General features: G+C 30.1%; 2 protein-coding genes and 1 long non-coding RNA gene across 4 annotated transcripts; 1 reads left to right on the top strand and 2 right to left on the bottom strand.

The window, feature by feature from the left end:
• Positions 1 to 9,948: 9,948 nt before the first annotated feature.
• LOC117128496 lies at positions 9,949 to 13,313 on the bottom strand. The gene is made up of 2 exons (XR_004451805.1): positions 11,957 to 13,313; positions 9,949 to 10,525 (listed from the first exon to the last, which is right to left on the bottom strand). It is a non-coding gene; the product is annotated as an uncharacterized LOC117128496 (long non-coding RNA).
• A 1,593-nt stretch (positions 13,314 to 14,906) lies between these two features.
• LOC103839619 (la-related protein 6A) lies at positions 14,907 to 17,775 on the top strand. Of its 2 annotated transcripts, none has more exons than XM_009116117.3 (11): positions 14,907 to 15,310; positions 15,395 to 15,476; positions 15,860 to 15,954; positions 16,082 to 16,147; positions 16,236 to 16,315; positions 16,412 to 16,496; positions 16,598 to 16,645; positions 16,734 to 16,799; positions 16,889 to 17,044; positions 17,191 to 17,290; positions 17,371 to 17,775. In XM_009116117.3, exons 1-11 carry the CDS (start codon positions 15,035 to 15,037, stop codon positions 17,547 to 17,549), a joined length of 1,233 nt encoding a protein of 410 aa, XP_009114365.1. In that variant the 5' UTR covers positions 14,907 to 15,034; the 3' UTR covers positions 17,550 to 17,775. The 2 variants fall into 2 exon arrangements, with proteins under 2 accessions (XP_009114365.1, XP_009114366.1); XM_009116118.3 differs by having other exon boundaries at positions 14,913 to 15,310; positions 17,215 to 17,290; positions 17,371 to 17,709.
• An 86-nt stretch (positions 17,776 to 17,861) lies between these two features.
• On the bottom strand, positions 17,862 to 20,583 carry LOC103839618 (3-oxoacyl-[acyl-carrier-protein] synthase I, chloroplastic). Its single transcript, XM_009116116.3, has 7 exons — positions 20,029 to 20,583; positions 19,125 to 19,556; positions 18,886 to 19,059; positions 18,687 to 18,800; positions 18,483 to 18,584; positions 18,306 to 18,372; positions 17,862 to 18,222 (listed from the first exon to the last, which is right to left on the bottom strand). Exons 1-7 carry the CDS (start codon positions 20,482 to 20,484, stop codon positions 18,155 to 18,157), a joined length of 1,413 nt encoding a protein of 470 aa, XP_009114364.1. The 5' UTR covers positions 20,485 to 20,583; the 3' UTR covers positions 17,862 to 18,154.
• Between the last annotated feature and the right edge of the window lie 1,109 nt (positions 20,584 to 21,692).

Below are 21,692 nucleotides of genomic sequence, written 5' to 3' on the forward strand. Positions count from 1 at the left end.
CTATATATACCCGGTCGGGTAGGGTTAATATTAATTAGGGGTTTAACTTATTAGGATCTGGGCTCTGATACCATGTTAGAATCGGATTTATTATGGGCTTCTAACTCAAAACCAATTGGCAATTAGTGGATTGGCCCTAACCCTTTATATATTACTTAATGTCCCATTGATTTTCCAATGTGGGATACATATCCTTTAATAATAAGTCTTTCAATGGGTCTGGCTAAACCGATTCGTTTTTTTTTTTTGTCAACAATTGGTTTTTAAGTCTTGAAATGAAATTGGAGCCTAAAACATTAGGGTCTGTTTTTTACTGGATTCTATAAGAACGATCATGTTGATTGTTGAAGCATATTAGTCTACGGTTGGTATAAAAGTGATGTATTGAATCAAGAATCCCTTGAATTAAAGCGGTTAAGCACTTTTTGAATCCTTCTTTAAATTTGACGGGCGATTATGGTTTGTAATCGTATACTGCATCAAATACTAAAACATGGGAGATTGTGGTTTGTTTCCGGTTGGCCTTATTAGAAAGGACCAGACTAAACCTTTCTGATCTAATTTCACTACAAAATAATAAATTTGTTATCTAGAAACCTGATTTTTTGAAGGGTTTAGTACCCCACATACTATATTGCAAAATAATAATGGATTCAATACTATAACAGATAGAGACATTTTCCATTAATTAATAATTATTATTTATTTTAAATTCATAGGGAAACAATTGTATTCTAAACCTTTATCATGATAATTAGACCACAATACTTTTTTTTGAACATTCTAGACCATATATAAGACTTTTAACGTCTATAAATTTTAACGATGTGTTAATATCGACGTACTGTCACAATTTGGATTTAAATTCATATAAGTTGAAAAATCTATTAAGTTTAATCGTTGATTATGGATGAAATATTTCGGACTCATTCTCTTTCTCATATGATCCTACAAAAAAAAACTGATTTTACGCAAATAAACCAATCCATGTAATGTCGCAATGTCGACATAATCAACAACTGTCAGTAATAACGATAAACTTTAGCAAAATATATTTACTTTAACTTAAGTTATTATTTTACCATATACCTAGAAAATTAATCCTTTTATTTTGCGCAGGATATCATTTGACAAATGATAAATGCATTACTTTCTTCCACTCGATTACTGCATTTTATTTAACCACTTACTAATCATACCCTTATGATAATAAAAAAAACTAATCATACCCAATATGAGATTTTTGTTGTCATCTGAAGAGTAACGCTAAATACCCTGGAAACACTAAAATGCTTGATTTCGCACTGTTATTTTGTTGCTAAAATGTTTCTGCATAATTTTCTTGAACAATTACTGAATTTTTAAGGGTTCGATTAAATGTCTCACAAAATCTCTTTTAAATTTTCTTACAAAATGTATTGTTAGGAACCCGAATGTTTGTTATACTAAGGCTCCGAATGGTAACTGCGGTTTGAGCGGTGCGGAACAAGCGGTTTAACTGCGGTGCGGTTTTAACAGTTATAAAAACGTATAGATATATAATATTTGTAAAGATTTTTGTTACTGTTAACTGCGGTGCGGGCAGGGCAGTTCGTAACATTCGAAGCCTAAATCTCTCCCCTATATTCCTTGTATTCCATACATTTTCACTTGAAACTCAGAATCTTTAGTAATGATAAAGGAAACAAAAAGATAAACATATATGACTAAATTTAAAAAAAAACATATATATGATACGTTAAAAGAGAAATGACATGTGTCCAACAACATATATCTTTATAGTTCATAATGCTCATCAACTTAAATAAATGAAATTCTGAAACCACAAAATAAGAGCTCTTGTTTAACTATTGTTTTCAGATTCCAATGGGAAATTGGTATATGATCTTTATATGGTATATCTCTATGTATTAGTCGTTTCTCCGGACATTATTAATTTATCTTTTTTTTTAAAAAAAATTGTATTTTTTTTTTTATAATCAGAAGATTCCGAATATCAACCATTACGTCTGTGGTGACCAACCATGGTTTAAATCATAGTAAAATGAATTGAACTGTGGTCTTATCTGCTGGACCACCATAAATTGCGGGTACATTTGAAGAATATTGTGTGAATCTAAGTCTCTAGAAGAAAAACTGAGACTTTATATGTACATATGAAAATCCACAGTTGATTGAAGGTTAAAACTGGTCTAGTGATTACTATAGTGTCTTTCTGTTTTTTTTTCCATCTGACATTTTCAGCATTTTGGAAATTATTATTCATACTCTTTACGTCAAAACACTAAAAACTTATTGATTTTATTTCAACACAAATAAATCAACCATTCATGTTTTTACTCCTTCAACGTTTTTATAGTTTGGTTAACGCACTTAGTTTTAAAAACGTGTGATTAATATAAATTGTTTTGTGTTCTGCTGGTTTGTGTTCTGCTGGTGTTTCGGAAGCTGTAAGACTCGTAGCATCAAGGTTTGAGGGCGTCTTTCTCTCGGTCTCGCGGCAACCGGCTCGTCCTTTGCGGTCCTTTTCATATTCCCTGGTTTGAGCTCGTCTTGTTAGTCTCCGTCTCTAGTCGCTCAGTTTCTAGTCTAAGATTTTAGTTAAAGTTGTTATGTTTTGCATCGTTTATTTAGTTTAATTTCTGCAAATCTGTTACTAGTTATCTCTTGTAAAGTCTGTCAAAAATCAAAAGTTTAGTATAATAAATTTAACATTTTACCAAAAAAAATATATAAATTTTTTTCGGCAGATAGCTTGTGTATACATAATGCGATTAGAGTCGGGTATGGTCAAACCCAGAAGGAAAATGCTCGCGGTTGTCCTACAACGTGGGAAACTTTTTGCTATAAAGAAAAATTAAGATCATTCACACATCTTTTGTTGTTTTGTTGGGTAGGTATATATAGTCTGTGAACTAAGAACGGTTTATGCTTTTTAAAATTCTCTTTTTTTAGGAACCACACGACCAAAAGTTATGTTAGTTTGCTCTTTAATTTTCTCCCCCATAATTAGGTGCTTTGATTTCCTTCCGACAAACAATTAAAATTCTATTTATTGAAAAAATATCATACTAGTTAGCAAAAAAGTATCATACTAGTTAAAAGTATCATACTAGTTAGATTAATTAGGTGCAGGCAATGATTTAATATGAATTAATAGTATCCTATGCACGCATTATAATTTTGTAACTAATTGCAGTATAGTGATGGTGATGGATTAGGTTGTAACCGTAGAAAATTTACTTTAGAATTTAGTCCGTAGAATTTTTTTATTTAGTTTTAAGGGATGTAGCTTTAAAATTTTCTACAGCTAAAAAGATGGAGCTTTAGAAAATAAGATTTTTACAACCATTTTTTGTATGTTTTTGTTGTAGCTTTAGTTTTTTGGTTGTAAGTTGTAACTTTAAAAACTAAGATAAAACATGATTGGTAGTATTTAAGGTTGTAGATGAAAATTAAAGCTAAAGTCACTTCATACGGTCCAACCAATCACCCCCAATATCTGTGAAATTTTGTTGTTACAAAAGAAAATTAATTAGTTCACAACTAACGAATCTAACTATCTATCAAAAGCATTATGTTATTTATTAGGGATTATCCAATCAACAGTTATTGAAAAATATATTTAAAAAAGCATTTACAAGATGTTAATGTTCTCCAAATGATTTTTGTTCAATACTCTCATATGAAACTTTTGGTAAAATATTTAAATTTGTAATATATAAATTTAAAATAATTATATATAATTATTTTATTTTATTTAATAATATAAAAACTACGTTTATATACAAAAAAATAAAATTTATATACAAAAAAAAATATTTTATTAATACAATTTACAATTATTATTTTTTTAACTTTAAAAGAAATAATATTTGACATTTAATATATGCTTTAATTTATATAATTAAATAGGATTCATTATTTTCAATAACAAAATATAAAAATTAATATATAATATAAATATATATGTCTATGATTTCAAAATGAATAAATCATAAACTATAGTGTAATATTTTATGATTAATTTATATATAAATCATTAGCTGATCTATTAATCATTTTATTAAATATATGTATGAGAGCATACAATTTCTATAACTTACTGTTTCTATAACTTACTGTCTCTATAACATATTGTTATTGCTTTATCATTAACTTTTCCAATCATAGCCTTAGTCAGTTCTACGATATACCAAATCATAATGGATCCATATAATGGTAATTCTTTTTGCTTATTTTTCCTTATAATTGAATTTCAGATGCAGTGTAAAACCAGAGACACTTAATATTTGACATTAATACCATAACGCAATGAGCCAAAAACTTAGAGATGCACTTGCGTGAAGTCGATATAATTCATTTAAAATACTTGTGTTACACAATAATAATTAGTTTTATGTTTCTTTTTGTGATAGCGATTCGTTTAAATGTTCTTTTGCACATAAAATTGGCTTGAAAGTGGTTTTAGATTTGAAAAAAAAAAGTGGTTTTAGATAATATATAAAATACTTGGAGAAAAAATAAGATCTAAGTATTACAGAGAGTTGAACTTCAAAAAAAAAAAAACTAGAGTATAACAGAGAGACATGTATTTATATAGATGGATAAATTGACATTATAGATTCAAGATCACGCGTTTGAACAAAAAAAAAAGATTCAAGATCACGTTTAAAACAACAAACAAGAGTTTACATAATTACATAACAGTGACTTGACCTAGTCTCATACTGATTATGTCGAATATCTTAGGATGAGATAAATTGTTATAGATTTCGTCGATCATAATGGAGGAAAAATGTTGTTATCTTGTAGTTGGTTCTCCTTATCAAAGTTCTTTACGCCATTGTGTTATAAAGTAGTTTTTTTTACAGCTTTTGAAAGTTGCTATATACTCAAGAAAATGTGTAAAATATAAAGGTGGAAAAGTCATAAAATGTAAGAATAAGCACCTTAATGATTTTAAGTCTATCGTTTTTGTTAGTACAATATGTCATATATAATGAATACATTTTTAGTGGTAAACATTTTTATTTAATTTTATTGAAACGCCACGTTTAAGTTAATATATATAACATATTCGTAAATTCTATGATTATAGAGTGCACAAACTCATGCACATTGCATGATTTAGTGGAACATATTGGATTAACATTTTGTGAAATATTTCACAAATTTTAGTGTAGAGTTATTGTTGACAAAAATATTAACCAAATTTAGCTTATACGACATATATGATTCGGAATGCCATATTTATATATCATACTATATATTAATTGAAAAGTCACTAAAGGTGACTTTTGCTTACGTGTCGATCATAGGTAAACTCTTACAAAATTATTATAATTTGATTGGTCGATTATTTTTAATTTTTATTAGTCTATAACCAATTAATATCACTTGCCAAATAATTTATATAATATTACAAATAATTATTTATGGTAATTAATTGTTTAAATTATAAAAAGAGAAATAAATTGACCATTTTCTATATTTTTTTTTGGTGGGCGATCATTTTCTATATTTAAAAAATACATAAAATAATAAACGACAAACTGTTTATATAAATTAATATAGTGATTTTATATTCTTATTTAAAAGCATTAAATTTTGTGTAAATTTCATAATAACTATTAACATCTTGTAAAGTTCATATTACATGCTTTATAAATCATTTATAAAATAATTTATCAAATTATTTATCTTGGCTTATTGTATATTTTAAATTATTATAAGAGTTCATATGTCATCTATGAGAGCTTATAAATTAATTTATAAGAGTTATTTTAAAATTTCATTCTACTATCCTATTATATATTAATTGAGAAGTCACTTAAGAGATTTTTCCTTTGTGTCGATCATTTATGAAATCTTAAAAAATTGTTATAAATTGATTGGTCGATAATTTTTAATTTTTATTTATTTTTATTTTAGTTATATTTAATAGAAAAAATAAGTCTATAAATAGTTAATATCACATGCCAAAAATCTACATAATATTACAAATATTTATTTATGGTAACTATTTGTTGAAACTATAGAAAGAATAATAATGTTTGATCACTTTTTTATATATTTGTAAACTACATAACATAATAAAAAATGTTTTTTTATTAAAATTGATAGAATGATTTTATATTCTTATATAAAGCCTTATATTTGTATATAAAGTATTATAATAATATGTCTAATAAAATTCATACAAGCTTTATAACTCATTTATAAAAATTATAAATACATTTATAAAATTATTTATATTATCTCATCATATATTTTAAATTATGATAAGAGATTTTAAGTCATTTATACAAGCTTATAAAATATTTCAAAAGTGTCAGTATTATATATCTTCAAAACTTAAATAATTTTATTAAAAACTAAATCATGAATATTATATATAACTTATTTTAGTACAATTATCAATACAAAATATCAAAAAGTATTTAAATAGTCATATTTATATTTTTTAAAAAGCAATCATTCTTAGAAAAATATTTAACAAAATTATAATAAATGTATTGTTGCAAAACATTCGAATCCGCGAATGATTGACATTGAAGCAACTTTAATTATAAACATTAAATATATGGTTCTTTGTAAATATTCACACATATCTTAATTTCTATTCAAAAACAAAAGTGAGAGAGCTACATTTTTTTCAATGTTAGTGCAGAAAAGAACATATGCGAAATGGTACATTTGTTTCCTTAATCTTTTATAGCATTCTTTTAAATTTTGACCGACTATTCTTGCCCTCTTATTAGGTAGGTTCTAGATAAATGATGGTAACGAATAAATCAAACTACTGGATGTGCGGGATGAGTTCTTATAATAATGCTTGTTTATTAAATGGTTTTAACATTTTACAACAATATGATCTTTATTGACAATAAATAACGAATACAAATGTTGGTCTCTTAAATGTATCATCGTTGTTGAAGAGTTAACGTATTATCTATTATTTTAATTATTTTTAAGATTTCATATGCACAAAAATACATTAATTATTATGGGTGATACAAATCACCAAAACCAAATAGGCAACATCGATTGAATAATGACGAAAAGTGATTGGGTTTTCAGCTCTCGATTTGTTTACTATTGACTTTCCATAAATAATTTCATTTACTACCTCTATAAAATTGTGCTTTCGTTCTCGTCTTTGTTGCATTGATATGAGTTTAGTTTCTTTTCTTAACTTCTTCTATAAATTCGGTGAATTACATAAGTGTCAATTTAAAAAGATGGATATTTGTAAAAATTAGTTCCACTCCAGATACATATCTAAGAATCAAAATTTTGAAGAAAATCACTGGCAAACTATATTAACAGGTTAATTTTCATTTCTAATATATATCAAGCTATTATAGAATATAAATGCAGACACGAAATATAAATGTCTGTTTAGTATATATTCACTAGTTTGGTCTAAAAATCATCTAATTCTAAAACAAGAAAACAAATTACATATTTTATTGGCCTAGGCTTTTGAGGTTTAATTACTTAATAGTATACAGATAAAAATATATATAATACTTTACCATTCTAGTATATGTAAATTATATATAAACTAAGAACTGTTTGATTTATTAAATGATAAACCAGAAAAACTTATAATAAATAGTTCAAATCTCTCTTTCTTACAATTATAATAGTTAGATATGATATTATGGAGAATCAATATTAGACGAATAATCAAATCTCTCATTTTTCGAACAAATTCAAAAGGAGGTGATTGAAATCTTTTCATGATATTTTATTAAAAACTTTTTAGGAATAAAAATCAAGACTAAATTATTTAATCTGAATGAAATAATTTATATATAGTGCTTCCAATTTTAAAAATCACTTCGATTTGAAGAAGTGTGTGTCTCGGATTCTCAGGATGAAATAAGATAACAAAAACTACCTATTTTAAAAATAAATTTGTATACATAAAAGTATATACATTAGAGTAATCACATAAATTAAAACCAATACCCTTTTTGTTAATTTACAATCACATTTTTGGTAAATAAATCAAAACAATTATTTTATTTACTCTATATGATATAAATTAAAATTTATTGACATTGATATAGATATATAGTATATTTTAATATAAATATTTATTATTGACACTTCCTACTCATATTATTTTTAAACATTTGTATATTTGCTGTAACAAAAATTTAAACCATTAATCACAAAATTTCTAATGTGATTTTTCAATACAAATTTCAAAAATAAAATATTAAGATCTCAATAATTTTTCAGTGGAAATTTTAAAATTAACATATTATATATTTATATATAGTACATAATTTATTTCAAATGATATTGATATATATATATATATATTAATATCTAATATCTATTAATGAAACTTCATATTCATACGATTTATTAGGATTGGACGTTTTATCTGATATCCGAACCTGTATCTGAATCCGATCCGAAGTAGCAAAATACCGAACGGTTATTGAATTCTGAGAGATTGGATATCTAAACGGCTAATATCTGAACCCGAACGGGTAATATCCAAACCCGAATGATAACGAAAGATAACCAAACATAAGTATACTTAATCATATATTTCTAGTTTACTCCTCTCATTTAATTCAAAATATTTATATTAATGATGCACATCGCTCAAAATTAGATAATATACATATAATTATGAACAAAATTATTTGCTACTCACTTAAAATAAATATCAATCTCTTTTTTTTGCATTAACAAAATTTTGCATCTAAAATTACAAAACAAAAACTAAATTAGTGGTTTTCTGTTTTTAAAGTTTTATCTCCAAACCTGTTAAAAGATTTATATTTTGAAAATTAGTAAACCAATTAAGTTAAAAATATATTTTAAATACAAAGAACATTTAAACAATTAATAATTTATTTAATTTTTCTTCAAATTTTAGATATCCAAACCCGACCTAATATATCTGAATCCAAACATAAAATACTCGAACCGGACCCGAAGTGTAGAAATATCCGAACAGGTTATATACATTTATACTGAAATATCCAAAAATCCTAAATACCCGATACGAACCGAACGTGTATCTGAACGCTCACCCCTATGATATATGATTATTTGTATCTTGCTTGAACAAAAAAAAAGTTAAACCATTGATCACAAAATTTTCAATGTAGAACTTTTACCATTTTTAGTAATTTATACTCGTTTTAAAAAATTCAAAATATAACATATAAGAATTTGTTTTATTATATATTTAATGTGATTGTTTAATTTCTTTTAATAATATAAAATTAAACAAAAAAGAGATAGAATACAAAAATTATTATCAAATATGTATTATTCATAATCATTAATTGTCATATATATATATATATGTTAACTTTATTATTAATATAGAGGGGATTGTTGTGACCAATTCACTTTATTTCCCTCTTGATGATGGACCCTCTTGACTCGTGCCTCCGAGTCTCTTGTGACTTCCACGTGAGATGTATGTGAGTGGAGCTCTGGAGGCTATAGGATATGGTCAACGAAATCATTTACTAAATTGAAGACCAACACAAAAGAGCATATCCATAAATTCTAGATAGAGAGAGATTTTTAAATCTCTCACTGTTTAGGCTAAAACAGACTAAAACCCTAATGAAATTTAACCATTTTTGTTGTAGGAACTTTAGCAGAATATTTAACATTTTTGTAAAACGATCTTCATGTTTAAAGGTCTTTATATTTAACATTTAAATAGAAAAAACGTTACCATAATAGTCTCTTTCTATATATTAGTCCCAAAAAATCTCAAATTTTTTTTTTTCATGAGTTTGCATATAATTTCTCTAAGAAACTTATTTTTTTAAAATGCTCCAAACGTACTGCAAATCGGAATATGTTGCACATCTCATATATACGCAGAATTAGAATAAACATTTTTTTTTGGTAAAAATTTAGAATAAACATTATTATTCCCTTTGAAACATTTTCACATTATACACAACACATACGAACTGTTGATTACAAAATAAAAGAGATAAACCAAATATAAGACTACGAATCCTGGAAATGTTATAATTCGTAAGAGATCAGAGATGTACGGACTAGCAAGTCCTTCAAATTACACTAATCTTGATTATGTCGAATATTATCGATATTGCTAGTGTTGTTACATCAAATATTCGAACTTATAGAAGAAAACAACATGTGTGTACACTATAACCTGATCGTGTTTTCTAAAGTAATGAGATGCCTTAACAAACCTTTCAGCTATAATAATAATATTATCAACAACAATCTTGATCAAACAATGTGTTTATCAACTACAGCCAAAAGTATTAAGCATTTGTACTTGATATAGACTCCAAAGAAATTGTAGAAAGAGAGGAGAGAATATAAATATTCTCGTTTATTTGGTGGAGGACCAAGTGTGGACCAGAAAATAATTTAGCTAATCGCATCTCAAAGGCAAGCGATAAGATACTATATGGGCATCTAATTACAGTGTTTCATTTATTATGAAAATTACTTGGACCAATTTTACCACCAAATCCTTAACGAGACATCCCTTATATATTAAAAGAGAAGCATTGCAATAAATGCATTCACACTATAATAGACACGTGGCAGCTTCACAATGATTTGATAATAAATATGCTAACGCGTTCACACTAAATTCATAAATGTGTTCACACTACGTATTTTGCGTTTTTTAATATAAAACTCATATAATGGTTCCAATAAAACTCTTGATTTTTCGGTTCAAATAAAAATAGATAAAGAATCAAAAACCAAACTATATATATATATTATTTTTATTGTTTATGGATAAAGTTGAGCACAAAATATTCATAAATTTTGATTTGATTCGTTATCCGTTTTGATTTGAACCAAAAAATCTGGATATCCGAAACTCTACGAAACAAATCAAATACTAAAATATAATATCAAAAAAAAAAGCAATTCACAAATACCAATATTTTTAGGAACATATATCTAACTCGATCTGTTATATGCATATATATACATATATGTAAAGAATTATATATATACATTATATATATTATACTTTATATCAGTTTTGCAATATTTTTTATGAATTAAATTTATTATATTAGGTACTAGAATTTAAAAAGTTAAATAATGTTTTATTTTTGTAATAAAATGTTATTATTAAAATTTTCAATTATTTTTAAAATTTTATTTTATTTACGGATCAAATCGGATATTCTTTAAAATTCTAAAACATTTTGCATATCCGAGTCACCGAATATCTAGGTGGCTAAAGATCGAATCGACATGAATGCTTCCAAATACCCAGATATTTGATCTGTGTCCACCCCTACTTAAAGATACAATTTTATTTTATTTATATGAAAAAGTTGACTAATGTCAAGGCCTTTTTTATTTTAAACTAATTTTAATTTTATCTTTCATGTATTATTCTGAACAAAAATGTTATTTAATATTAATTAACTATATCTTTATATATTTGTCAATTATTTTTATATACTTTTTACATACACATACATGTGCACCTTGATGTGAGCATATTGTAACTAAGTATTCACCGCAACTGAAGTATCTAATTTTTTTGAAAGTTGAAATATTTTTTTTAATGCTTCTTTCACTACCGACCAAATTGTAGTGAAATGATTTGTCTTAATAATTTCTTTTTTCAAACTATTTATCTGTTTAGAAACTATAATATGAAACTATTGGTTCGACATGACGACTGTTTAAAATTCATAACATGAAAATAAACCAATAATATTAATTTTTAGTTTTACCGGAAAAAACCAAAAAATCAAACATTTTAACCGAATAAACTAAAATAAATATTAATTTAAAATAATGGTTATATTTTAGAACATTAAACATCAAAAAAAAAAATTAAAACCAAACTAATATCCAGATAAAACAGATTTAATGTCTTTTTATTAAAAATAACGAAACTAATAATCACATCCCGCGCAAGGCGCGGATTATTACCTAGTACAAAAGTAAAGTCAGATCATTCAGAGAAAACTCATTTTCTACTGAAAACTCATTCATTTCCATTTGATAAGTGAAAATAATGCCATATTTTATGTCTATTAGGAAATTTGGTTAATGAGTTACTCAAGAGCTACTCATTATTTTAGCCTAGGGTTTATATTTAATAATAACTAAGGTAGTTGTTGTAAAAATAATAGAAAATTAAATCAATGTAATGATCCAACTATGATTTTTATAGAGAAATTTCCTATGATATTTTTTTCTGGTTTATCTTCACAAAAGAGTTCTCAGTGACTGACGAAAACGACCAAAATAAGTTTTATTAAAAGGTAATAATACATTTTTATCTTAGGGTTAACTAATTTAAAATTATGGTTTAGATTTAAAGGATGGGATTTTGGGGATATGATTTCAATTTTTTTTAAAAATATATATATTAAAAATTTTAAAATAAAAATAGACTATTTTTTTTACTCCATTGCTATTTTGTGACAAAAACTTAAAAAAAAATATATTTGAGAGAATTGCCTTTTTTGTAAGTAGATTTTTAAGTGATTCTATTTTAATAGTATAGATTCGGCTGTTACTCAAACCATCTTCTAATCATATAGTTAAATTAATAATCATATATTAATTAGTATGTTTAGATCACCATTACAATCAATGACCTTTTATTGATTTAAAGTTTGTGGAGTTTAAGAAAATTTATGTAAAATATCATCTCATGAGTTTCATTTTAACCATATATATTGCCTAGTCCACACACACACAGATATATATATATATATATGTATATCTAAAACAATCTAAAGTAATTCTTATACGATATGTTGACATATAGGAAAGCAAATATATAGTATTATACTTGATATATCATTCTTAGTTGGTGATTGTCAACATGTATAATGATCATTAGGTGCATAATATTTGATGATATGCTAGTGTATAGATCAACATTCCTTCTACGTGGTTGATAAGAGAGACTATAAATTTTCAATCTCCGAGTCATCATTCCAGTAGTGTTATAAGGATTAGTTGCTCCCTCATGTCTTAATCCTTTAGGGTTCGGATACAAGCCAACGTTTTGTCATATCATTTACAAATATGAATGTAGTATCCATCGTTTTTCTTTCTAGATAATATGCTTCATCATTAATGACTACAGTAAAACCTCTATAAATTAATAATGTTAGGATTTTGAATTTTTATTAATTTATAGAGATATTAAATTAAAAAGTTTCCTTATTTAGATTTTTTTAATGATATATTTATTCTAAGATAAGAAAAATATTTGATTTTAGTGTATAGATATTAATTGTTATTTTTTCAATTTTGAAATTTATATTAATTTTATTATATTATTTGGTGTATAAAATATATATTGAATAGAACTTAAATGTGTTTTTAGATATAATATTACTAAATCTTATCAAAACTATATTAAGTGTTAAGAAACTATAAAGATAATTCTATTGTGAATATAAAACAAATAATATAATAATTGGTTCTTACTTATATAAAACATGTATACTTATAAATTATAAATTTATAATTTTAATGGGATCATATATTTACATAGAATTTTCTTAAAAAAATATTATCTTATTATTTTATCGATTTGTGTCAAAATTTTACCGGCCCAAGTTAGAACCGGTAAAATTTATTAATTTATATAGATTATTAATTTATTGAGTATTAATTTATAGAGGTTCTACTGTATCTCGAAATTAAAATACGTCAAAATCAACAAATAGCATAAAATAATATTGAAAAAAAATAAAGTTCTACCATGCTTTCTTTTTACTCGCTGAATAAAGTAGTATCAAACATAGACTTCGAGCTTACACCCTACTTAGTATTTAATCGGCCAAGCAAATATGTATATGTAGAAGACATTTTATATGATTGGATTGGTGTAGTGGTACAGTAATCAACTTCTACTGGGTGGATTAAAAGTCTTTTTTTTTTTCCGCCAATAAGATTTTTTATAATAATACTGAAAACGGGCCAAGCCCAGAGAAATTACAATAAAAGCCCATAGCGAAACCCAAACTCGATCCCCAAATGGGCCCAAAACCCACCGGCCCAACTTGAGTAACCCTAATTCCAAACCGGCGAGAGAGCAGCCGCCTCAAGTTTCAACTGTTTCGATGCAAGGACACGTGACGCCATCCTCGACGACGAGGAGGCACGTGTCGCACGGACGTCTCATCTCCACCACCTAACAACTTCCCCGGAGATCCAACCTTCGGATCTCTCGACCAAACCGGAGCACCGCAGCTCCACCATACCTCTCCGCAAGCGTCTTTGGGCCTCTAAAACCGGAAGGGATCGATCGCCATGGCGAGATCACCTCCACCACCAATCACGACAACCACCCAAAGAAAATATCGCATGCAACCTAACCGTTTCACCGGAGATCTCCTCTCTCCTACGACGCGAGTACAAAACCAAACCCTAAGACAAAGCGATGAGAAAAACTTAAACTAAAAAGACCAAACCCTAAAAGACTAGGGGACGAGATCCGGCGACGCGAAGCTGTGATAGCCTTCACCCCCCGGAGACTAGAGCCGACGACGGCGGAACTGAGGAAGCTTCCCCGCCACGGATGCGAGAGCCGGCGGCGACGGATCTGTGAGAGCCTCCGTGGTAGATTAAAAGTCTTATCAAACAGATATATTAAAAAAATATTTTATTTATTTTTACATAAAAGACATTTTATATGATTGGATTGCCCATATTGTTTCTGTTCTAGTGGTTTACTAATACACATTTTATTCAATGTGATTTGATCTAAATGCACAATTGTTATATTTTGACCTATGTTTTTTTCCTACTGGCGAAATCAAAGCCCATTGAGAGCCATACTATTCACCATGAACCAACTAATGTCAATTACGAAACTAACCTTTGACCGATCAGGAAAAGTCAACAATCATTTAAAAACGGAGGAAGGGGGCGACGCGTCGGCTGAGGTAAGAGGAAGAGAGACTCAAAGGGCAAAAGGGAGGCGAGGCGGGACTCATTCTTCTCTCTTCTCCGGCGGTCTTCGTCGTCTCTTCCTCTTCACTCCGGGACCATGGAATCGACAGAAGCGCCTTCCGTCTCCGTCGTCAAATCGCAAGTAGTGGAAGACGCGATCGGATCAACCGCGGATGTTTCCCAACCGCCGTCGCATGAAGTCGATTCGTTACGAGTTGCTGGATGTTCCGATGGCGTTGTTGTTGTATCGGAGATACCGTGTTTGACCCCGTCAGATGATGATTTTGACCACGGGGAGGATCACGGCGATAACGATGATGTTGTTGTTGTAGTTCCCAAGGATGATGAGTTGAAGCAGAAGATCATTAGACAGGCAATTAGTTTTGATCTTCTCTCTAGCTTTTACTACGTTATTAAAGAGTAGTAGGTTGTGAATCAAGTGTGTGTATTGTTGCAGGTGGAATACTACTTTAGTGACGAGAACTTGCCTACTGACAAGTTTCTTCTCAATGCTATGAAGAAGAACAAGAAAGGCTTTGGTTAGTATATGTATCTCCTTGACTGACTCTGTAACAGTCAATAGAGTCTTGTTTGTATGGTTCATGTAGTTAGTTATACACTTTCTGATATTTTTGAAACATTGTTCATTGAAAGTTTGAGACTTTGTGACTGATGAACTAGAATAGGTGCTTAAGGTATAGACTTGCTTCTTGAGTTGTTTTCTAGTGCGGCCAGCTTCTTTGGCTTAACTCACATTTCTGATCATTGAAAGTTTGAAATTTTGTGACTGATGAACTAGAATGGTTGCTGTCTCAGACTTTTTTTTTTTTTGTGTAACTCAAATTGCTGATCAGATCTCGTTTCTTGATTGAAATAACGTGGTTGGCTTATGATTTTACTCCATCATCATTTGTGTATGCAGTTCCCATATCTACCATTGCTACATTCCATAAAATGAAGAAGCTTACACGAGACCATGCTTTGATAGTTTCCGCGTTAAAGGAGTCTTCATTTCTTGTAAGCTTCTTCATAGCAGACTTAGTAGTTACGTGTAGTATGAACGTAAATCGTTGGATAAATTAAATTAGAATAACAGATGAAAAAATTGTACGGATTCTAAGTGTCTCTCTGGTCAAACCTGCAGGTTGTTAGTTCGGATGAGAAGAAGGTGAAGCGTCTGAGTCCTCTTCCTGAGATCAGGGATCCAAAGGTATCCATCAATTGCTTCAAACATTAATCCAACTAATGTGTTTGTATAGTTGCTTCCTTTATTCGCTTCTAACTTTGGTGTACCATAGATTTTCACTGTTTTGGTAGAAAATTTGCCTGAGGATCATACAGACGAGAACATTCGTGCCATATTTGGTAAAGCTGGAAGGTATGCCTTAACTTTTCTCGCATGTCATATCATTGCTATAGCTTTTGGCTATATCATTTATACATACTACTCACTCAAACAAAATTCCAACTGTAGCATCAAAAGTGTATCCATATGTGATCCCAATGCTGTTGAAGAATCAGAGAAGGGTTGTAAGAAGGATAAATTTATCAGAACCAGGGTAAGGAACTTTGTGGAAATTTTCTAACATGGAATCACAATAACGCGTTATGTAGATTTGTGTCCATGTAAGTAACTGGCTTTCTCGTCTTTTGAATATAGTTACATGCCTTTGTGGAATATGAATCAGTGGAGGCTGCTGAGAAAGCGGTAAGTGTCAAATAAAACTTGAACGATCGGAATGGTAGCTCTCTTGTAAGGAATGATTGTCTTTATATACCGGTATTAATTGGTGCAGGCAGCTACACTAAATAATGAGCAAGACTGGAGAAATGGGCTGCGAGTTAAGCTTCTTGAACAAACAGTAAGTAGTAATCCCTCAGGAATTTCAACTTAAAAATACATATGGAAGCTACCTATAGCATTTATAAATTAATTGCTTATTCACCATAGGGAAAGTTTGCACAGAGGCGACCAGGTAGGAAAGAAGTCGATACAGTGAAGGACAATACAGGCCAAGTGCATGATCAAATTGGGGGTGAGGAGAACAAAAAGTCAAACGAACATCAGCATCACCGTCACCATCATTCTGATACTCCGGCTGATAATGTAAGTGTCATCTTATTTCTATAACTAGATCTAGTGACCTATCTTTCATGGCATTTGATTAAATATTATGGAATCAACATTACGGTCTAATATTTTAGGAGTTGATTTACATAGTTTGATACAAAGCAGCTGTTTTTTAATTGCAGATTGTTCTTTTGAACCATTTTCAGGATAGTGGAGATAAAAATGGGAACAAAACCAAAAGTCGGGGACGGGGAAGGCGACAGAATAATCAAGGCGGCAACGGTATTAGTACTTTCTTTAGAGTAAAGTCTCCCTTTGTTTGAAAATGAAATATTGAGACCCCTTTTGTCATTGTGCTATAGGACATGGAAGCTCACCATCAACCTCATCGTCTCTTCATCATAATTATCATCATCATCACGTTGAGGTCTCAAAGCCGCCGCCTGGCCCAAGAATGCCTGATGGGACGAGAGGGTTCACATTGGGGCGTGGTAAACCGCTTCCTGCTCCCACATCTGCTCAAACCAGTCACGAAGCTTGATGGGGTTTCTCATCTATGTTGTATCATTGTGTGCTCTTAAAATGTGAAACATGTAAGTTATGAGAACTGGGATGTTGTGTGGGATTTGAGTTTCCTTTTTGCATATTCAAGTCCTCTGAATCCTCACTAGCTTTTCTAATGAATCCATTTGATGACTTCATGATGTCTTGTAGTTTTGTTCTTTGCTTCACTTTGACAAACAACAAATAACGTTCATTTTTTAGCATTTGATTTTGTTAAAGACACATTAAGCTACGGATAAATACATTAAAAGCTCACATTATAAGCCGACAAAAGTCATACAAAAGAGAATGCAAAAAAAAAAGATTGAGAACTCCTTTCTGAGAATAACATCATTGCTACAAGATTATTGGTTCTGTTTATAAATTAGACAAATATGAAACGAACTCAGATACAGATACAAACATTTCTTACGATTGAGAAGCAAAATTTGAAATCTCAATGAACAATGTTGAACGGAACGTAAAACGCCAACGAAAGAGCTCAAACTCGTGGAACCAAGAAGCTCAAGGAAGATGATGCCTGATGAATGATGGTGGTGATGTAACAGTTGGAGAAGAAAATACAAAAGGGTCTTGAAGGAATCAGGGTGTGAAGGCAGAGAAGGCGACAACTGAGTTATGTCCACCGAACCCAAACGAATTTGATATGGCTGCACCAAAAGAAAAAGACATACATTATCAGATACACCATCGTCCGTTTAAGACAATGACAACAAGGGCAGTCGTCACTTACCAACGTTCACCTCGTGCGGCTTCTTCTCGTTTGCGACCGTGTCAAAGTCCACGGCTGGTTCTGGGTTCTACAATAAGAAAAATAGTATTAAGAATCTACAACAAAGAAAAGCTTATTATTCGGTTCTTGCTATGGATTATGTTAAAACTTGTGAAAGATTTTGTTTATTAAACGTACAAATTGGTTGATTGAGGGATGAAGCCATCCAGTGTTGATAGCCTTCACGGTCGCAATGGCTTCAAGACCTCCAGCTGCACCGAGGCAGTGACCTATCATAGACTGTAAACATGATACATTCACAAAACTGTCATGTCTAGTAAATGCAAAGCAAGAACATACAAAAATAGCGGGTATTAGGTAGATGGAGCGTTGAAGACGAACCTTTGTGGCATTGATTTTGATCCCAGCAGTGCTCTTGAATACCTTTTTAATGGCATTAATCTCAGCAAGATCACCAGCAAGTGTGGAAGTTGCATGCGCATTGATGTAATTTACCTGAAAAAACGTTTAAGCAAAACCACAAGCTATGAATATAAGTAGAAATTTAAAAGTAGTAAGGTATGGGAGAATGAAAAGTTACCTCCTCGGGTGAAACACCAGCATCTTCAAGGCAGCTCTCAATGCATGAAGAGACACCAAGCCCGTCAGCTCTTGGATCAGTCATATGATGAGCATCACAGTTGACAGCACCTCCAAGATATTCTGCTACAATTGGAGCACCACGCTTCATCGCATGTTCCAAGCTTTCCATCACCTATTAGAGCATAAAATAAATTAACACAATCTTTGAGAGAGTACTAGGAGTTTTCTTAACCATACCAGAACACCAGCTCCTTCACCCATTACAAAGCCATCTCTCTGTTTATCCCATGGCCTCGAAGCGGTTTTCGGGTCATTATTCCTCTGCGAAAGCGCCCTGCAAGCAACGAAACCTCCCAGACCAATAGGAATAATGGCAGCCTCGGTTCCACCAGCAATCATCATATCAGCTTCCCCACGGCGAATGTGGTTGGCAGCGGCGTAAAAGCAGTAGTTAGAGGTGGCACAAGCGGTAGAGATCGAGTAGTTAGGACCCATGAGACCAAGATCAATCGCCAGCAAAGCAGAACCCATGTTTGTGATTGCATAAGGAATAAAAAACGGAGATATCCTCCTGTGACCTTTCTCAATAAGAGCTTGAACTCCGTCTGAAAACACAGTCAAACCACCCATACCAGTCCCCACTAGTACTCCAGCTCTCTGCTTATCAATCTACAAAGAACACCCAAACCAGTAAACAATCTAAGACAATTAATGTATTAAACACAATGTTCAAAAAATCGCTAGGCGGCAATTAAGAGATTTATAGGAGATTATTGGTTAGGAGGGCACCTATGCCCCCATACCGATCTCTTATAAAATCGTTCCAAGAAAAATAGTTTATTTTAAGTCTGGTTTAAAGCATAGACGGACGCCTAAGTTAAACCCATCAGAGAGAAATCAAGTTCATGTTCAAAGATTAAACCTTTAAACTCAACAATCTTCAAATCAATCATAAAGTTTTGAACTTTACCAATCTACAAGAACACCCAGAACCAGTGATGTTATATACTAAGACAAGTAATGTGTTAAACCCATCAGAGAGAAATCAACTTCATGTGTAAAGATTAAACCTTTAAACTGAATAATCTTAGATTCAGACATAAAGTTTTGAACTTTGATTCAAACTAAGAGAGTGTTGTACCGTGTTAAGCTTATCACCACCAAGATTAGCACTTTCAAGAGCCTTCTTCCCAGCCACAATGCAATACTTCAGACAATCATCAAGCCTCCGCTCGTTCTTCCCATCGATGTAACCCTCAGAGCTAAACCCACGGATCTGGCCACCGAATCGAGTCGGGAACTTGGAAGCATCGAATCGATCAATCAAGCTGATCCCACTCTCGCCGGAGAGCAGTGTCTCGTAGTAAGCGTCGACGTCGTTCCCGAAGACGGAGACGAGTCCCATTCCGGTGATCACGACGCGTTTCTTCGGATCCGTTTCGCGTTTGGGAGCGGAGACGGCGGCTGAAGCGGAGATGAATGTGCGTCTCCTGGTGGGATGTCTCGCATTGGTGATTTGGTGAGATTGACGATTCGAAGGTTTGAGGAGTGGGTTCGGTGGGGAGGCACGGAGGGAGGAGGATTGAAGAGCTTGCATGGCGGATTCAGAGAGAGAGAAGGCGATAAGTACGATGTTTGTGGAAATGGTGTGCGTTTGTTTGGGAGGAAAGAGATTTTGAGTTCGTCAGATTTATAAATTCACAAGAAAGTAACTTTTGTTTTTCTTTTACTCCCTTTATATTTACAACTATTTTAGTTTCGGCATATATAGTTAAATTGTTTTTTGGGAAAAGTTTCATAAAAATACATCAACAAAAGTTGATTAAATCTTTTAATACCTATATTTTTGCTACCTCATTTAATACTGTAAGTCTGTAACTAAATATTTTTTTTATTTTATACAGTAATTTCAAATTTGTGATTATTTTATACTCAAACGGTGTTTATTTAAATCAAAATTTTAATAAATTTTTTACAAAATTTAAAAATCTCCAGAATGCAATAAAATACCTTAAAATTTGTTAATTTAATTTTAAGTTTTAAGAATAAAGTGAAATAAATTGCAGATAATGTGTAAAATAATTTGAGCTATAGTCTTATTATCAAAGGTAATTTACTTTTTGACATTTAAATCTAATTTATTTTCTTATCCATAACTAAGTTTCTCAAATTTTTAAATTTTATTTACAAGTTAGTTACTTTAATTTCTAATATTTTTAAAAAAGTAAAAAAAAAGTCTTTTGTTTGACTTTTAGAGAATTTTTAAATTTCAAATAAAATAATTAATATTTTAATTAAAATAGATACAGTTTGAATGAATAAAATAAATATTTTAAGTATTAAATTGAGTGACAAAACATATTTGGATATGAAAAAAAGTTAAGAAAATTTAGTTAAAAAAAATTCCCAATTTTTTTTTTACAATTTGATTTGTAAAGAATAGAAGAAATTTTATGTCTGGAATAAATATGATTGGATTGGATTATTTTTTTTGTCAATTGTGGAAACATGCTTTTACCTAATACTCCCTTTGTTTCATATTTAGTGTCGTTGCAGAAATATTTTTTCGTTATAAAATAAGTGTCATTTTCGATTTTCAATGCAAAATTTATTAATTTATTCAGTAATTTATTTTTCTATTGGTTGAAATATGGTTATGTGTATAGGTAATGGTGTTTATATATAGAAAATATACTTAATTGTTTCATTAATCTATGTGCACAAACCTAAAACAACACTTAAAATAAAACGGAGGGAGTACTATATTTGTCTTACAAATTTTATTGGAATAGCTCTCATTCTCCT

The sequence above is a fragment of the Brassica rapa genome, chromosome A09, assembly GCF_000309985.2.
Source record: "Brassica rapa cultivar Chiifu-401-42 chromosome A09, CAAS_Brap_v3.01, whole genome shotgun sequence".
In the NCBI taxonomy this organism is placed as follows: Eukaryota; Viridiplantae; Streptophyta; class Magnoliopsida; order Brassicales; family Brassicaceae; genus Brassica; species Brassica rapa.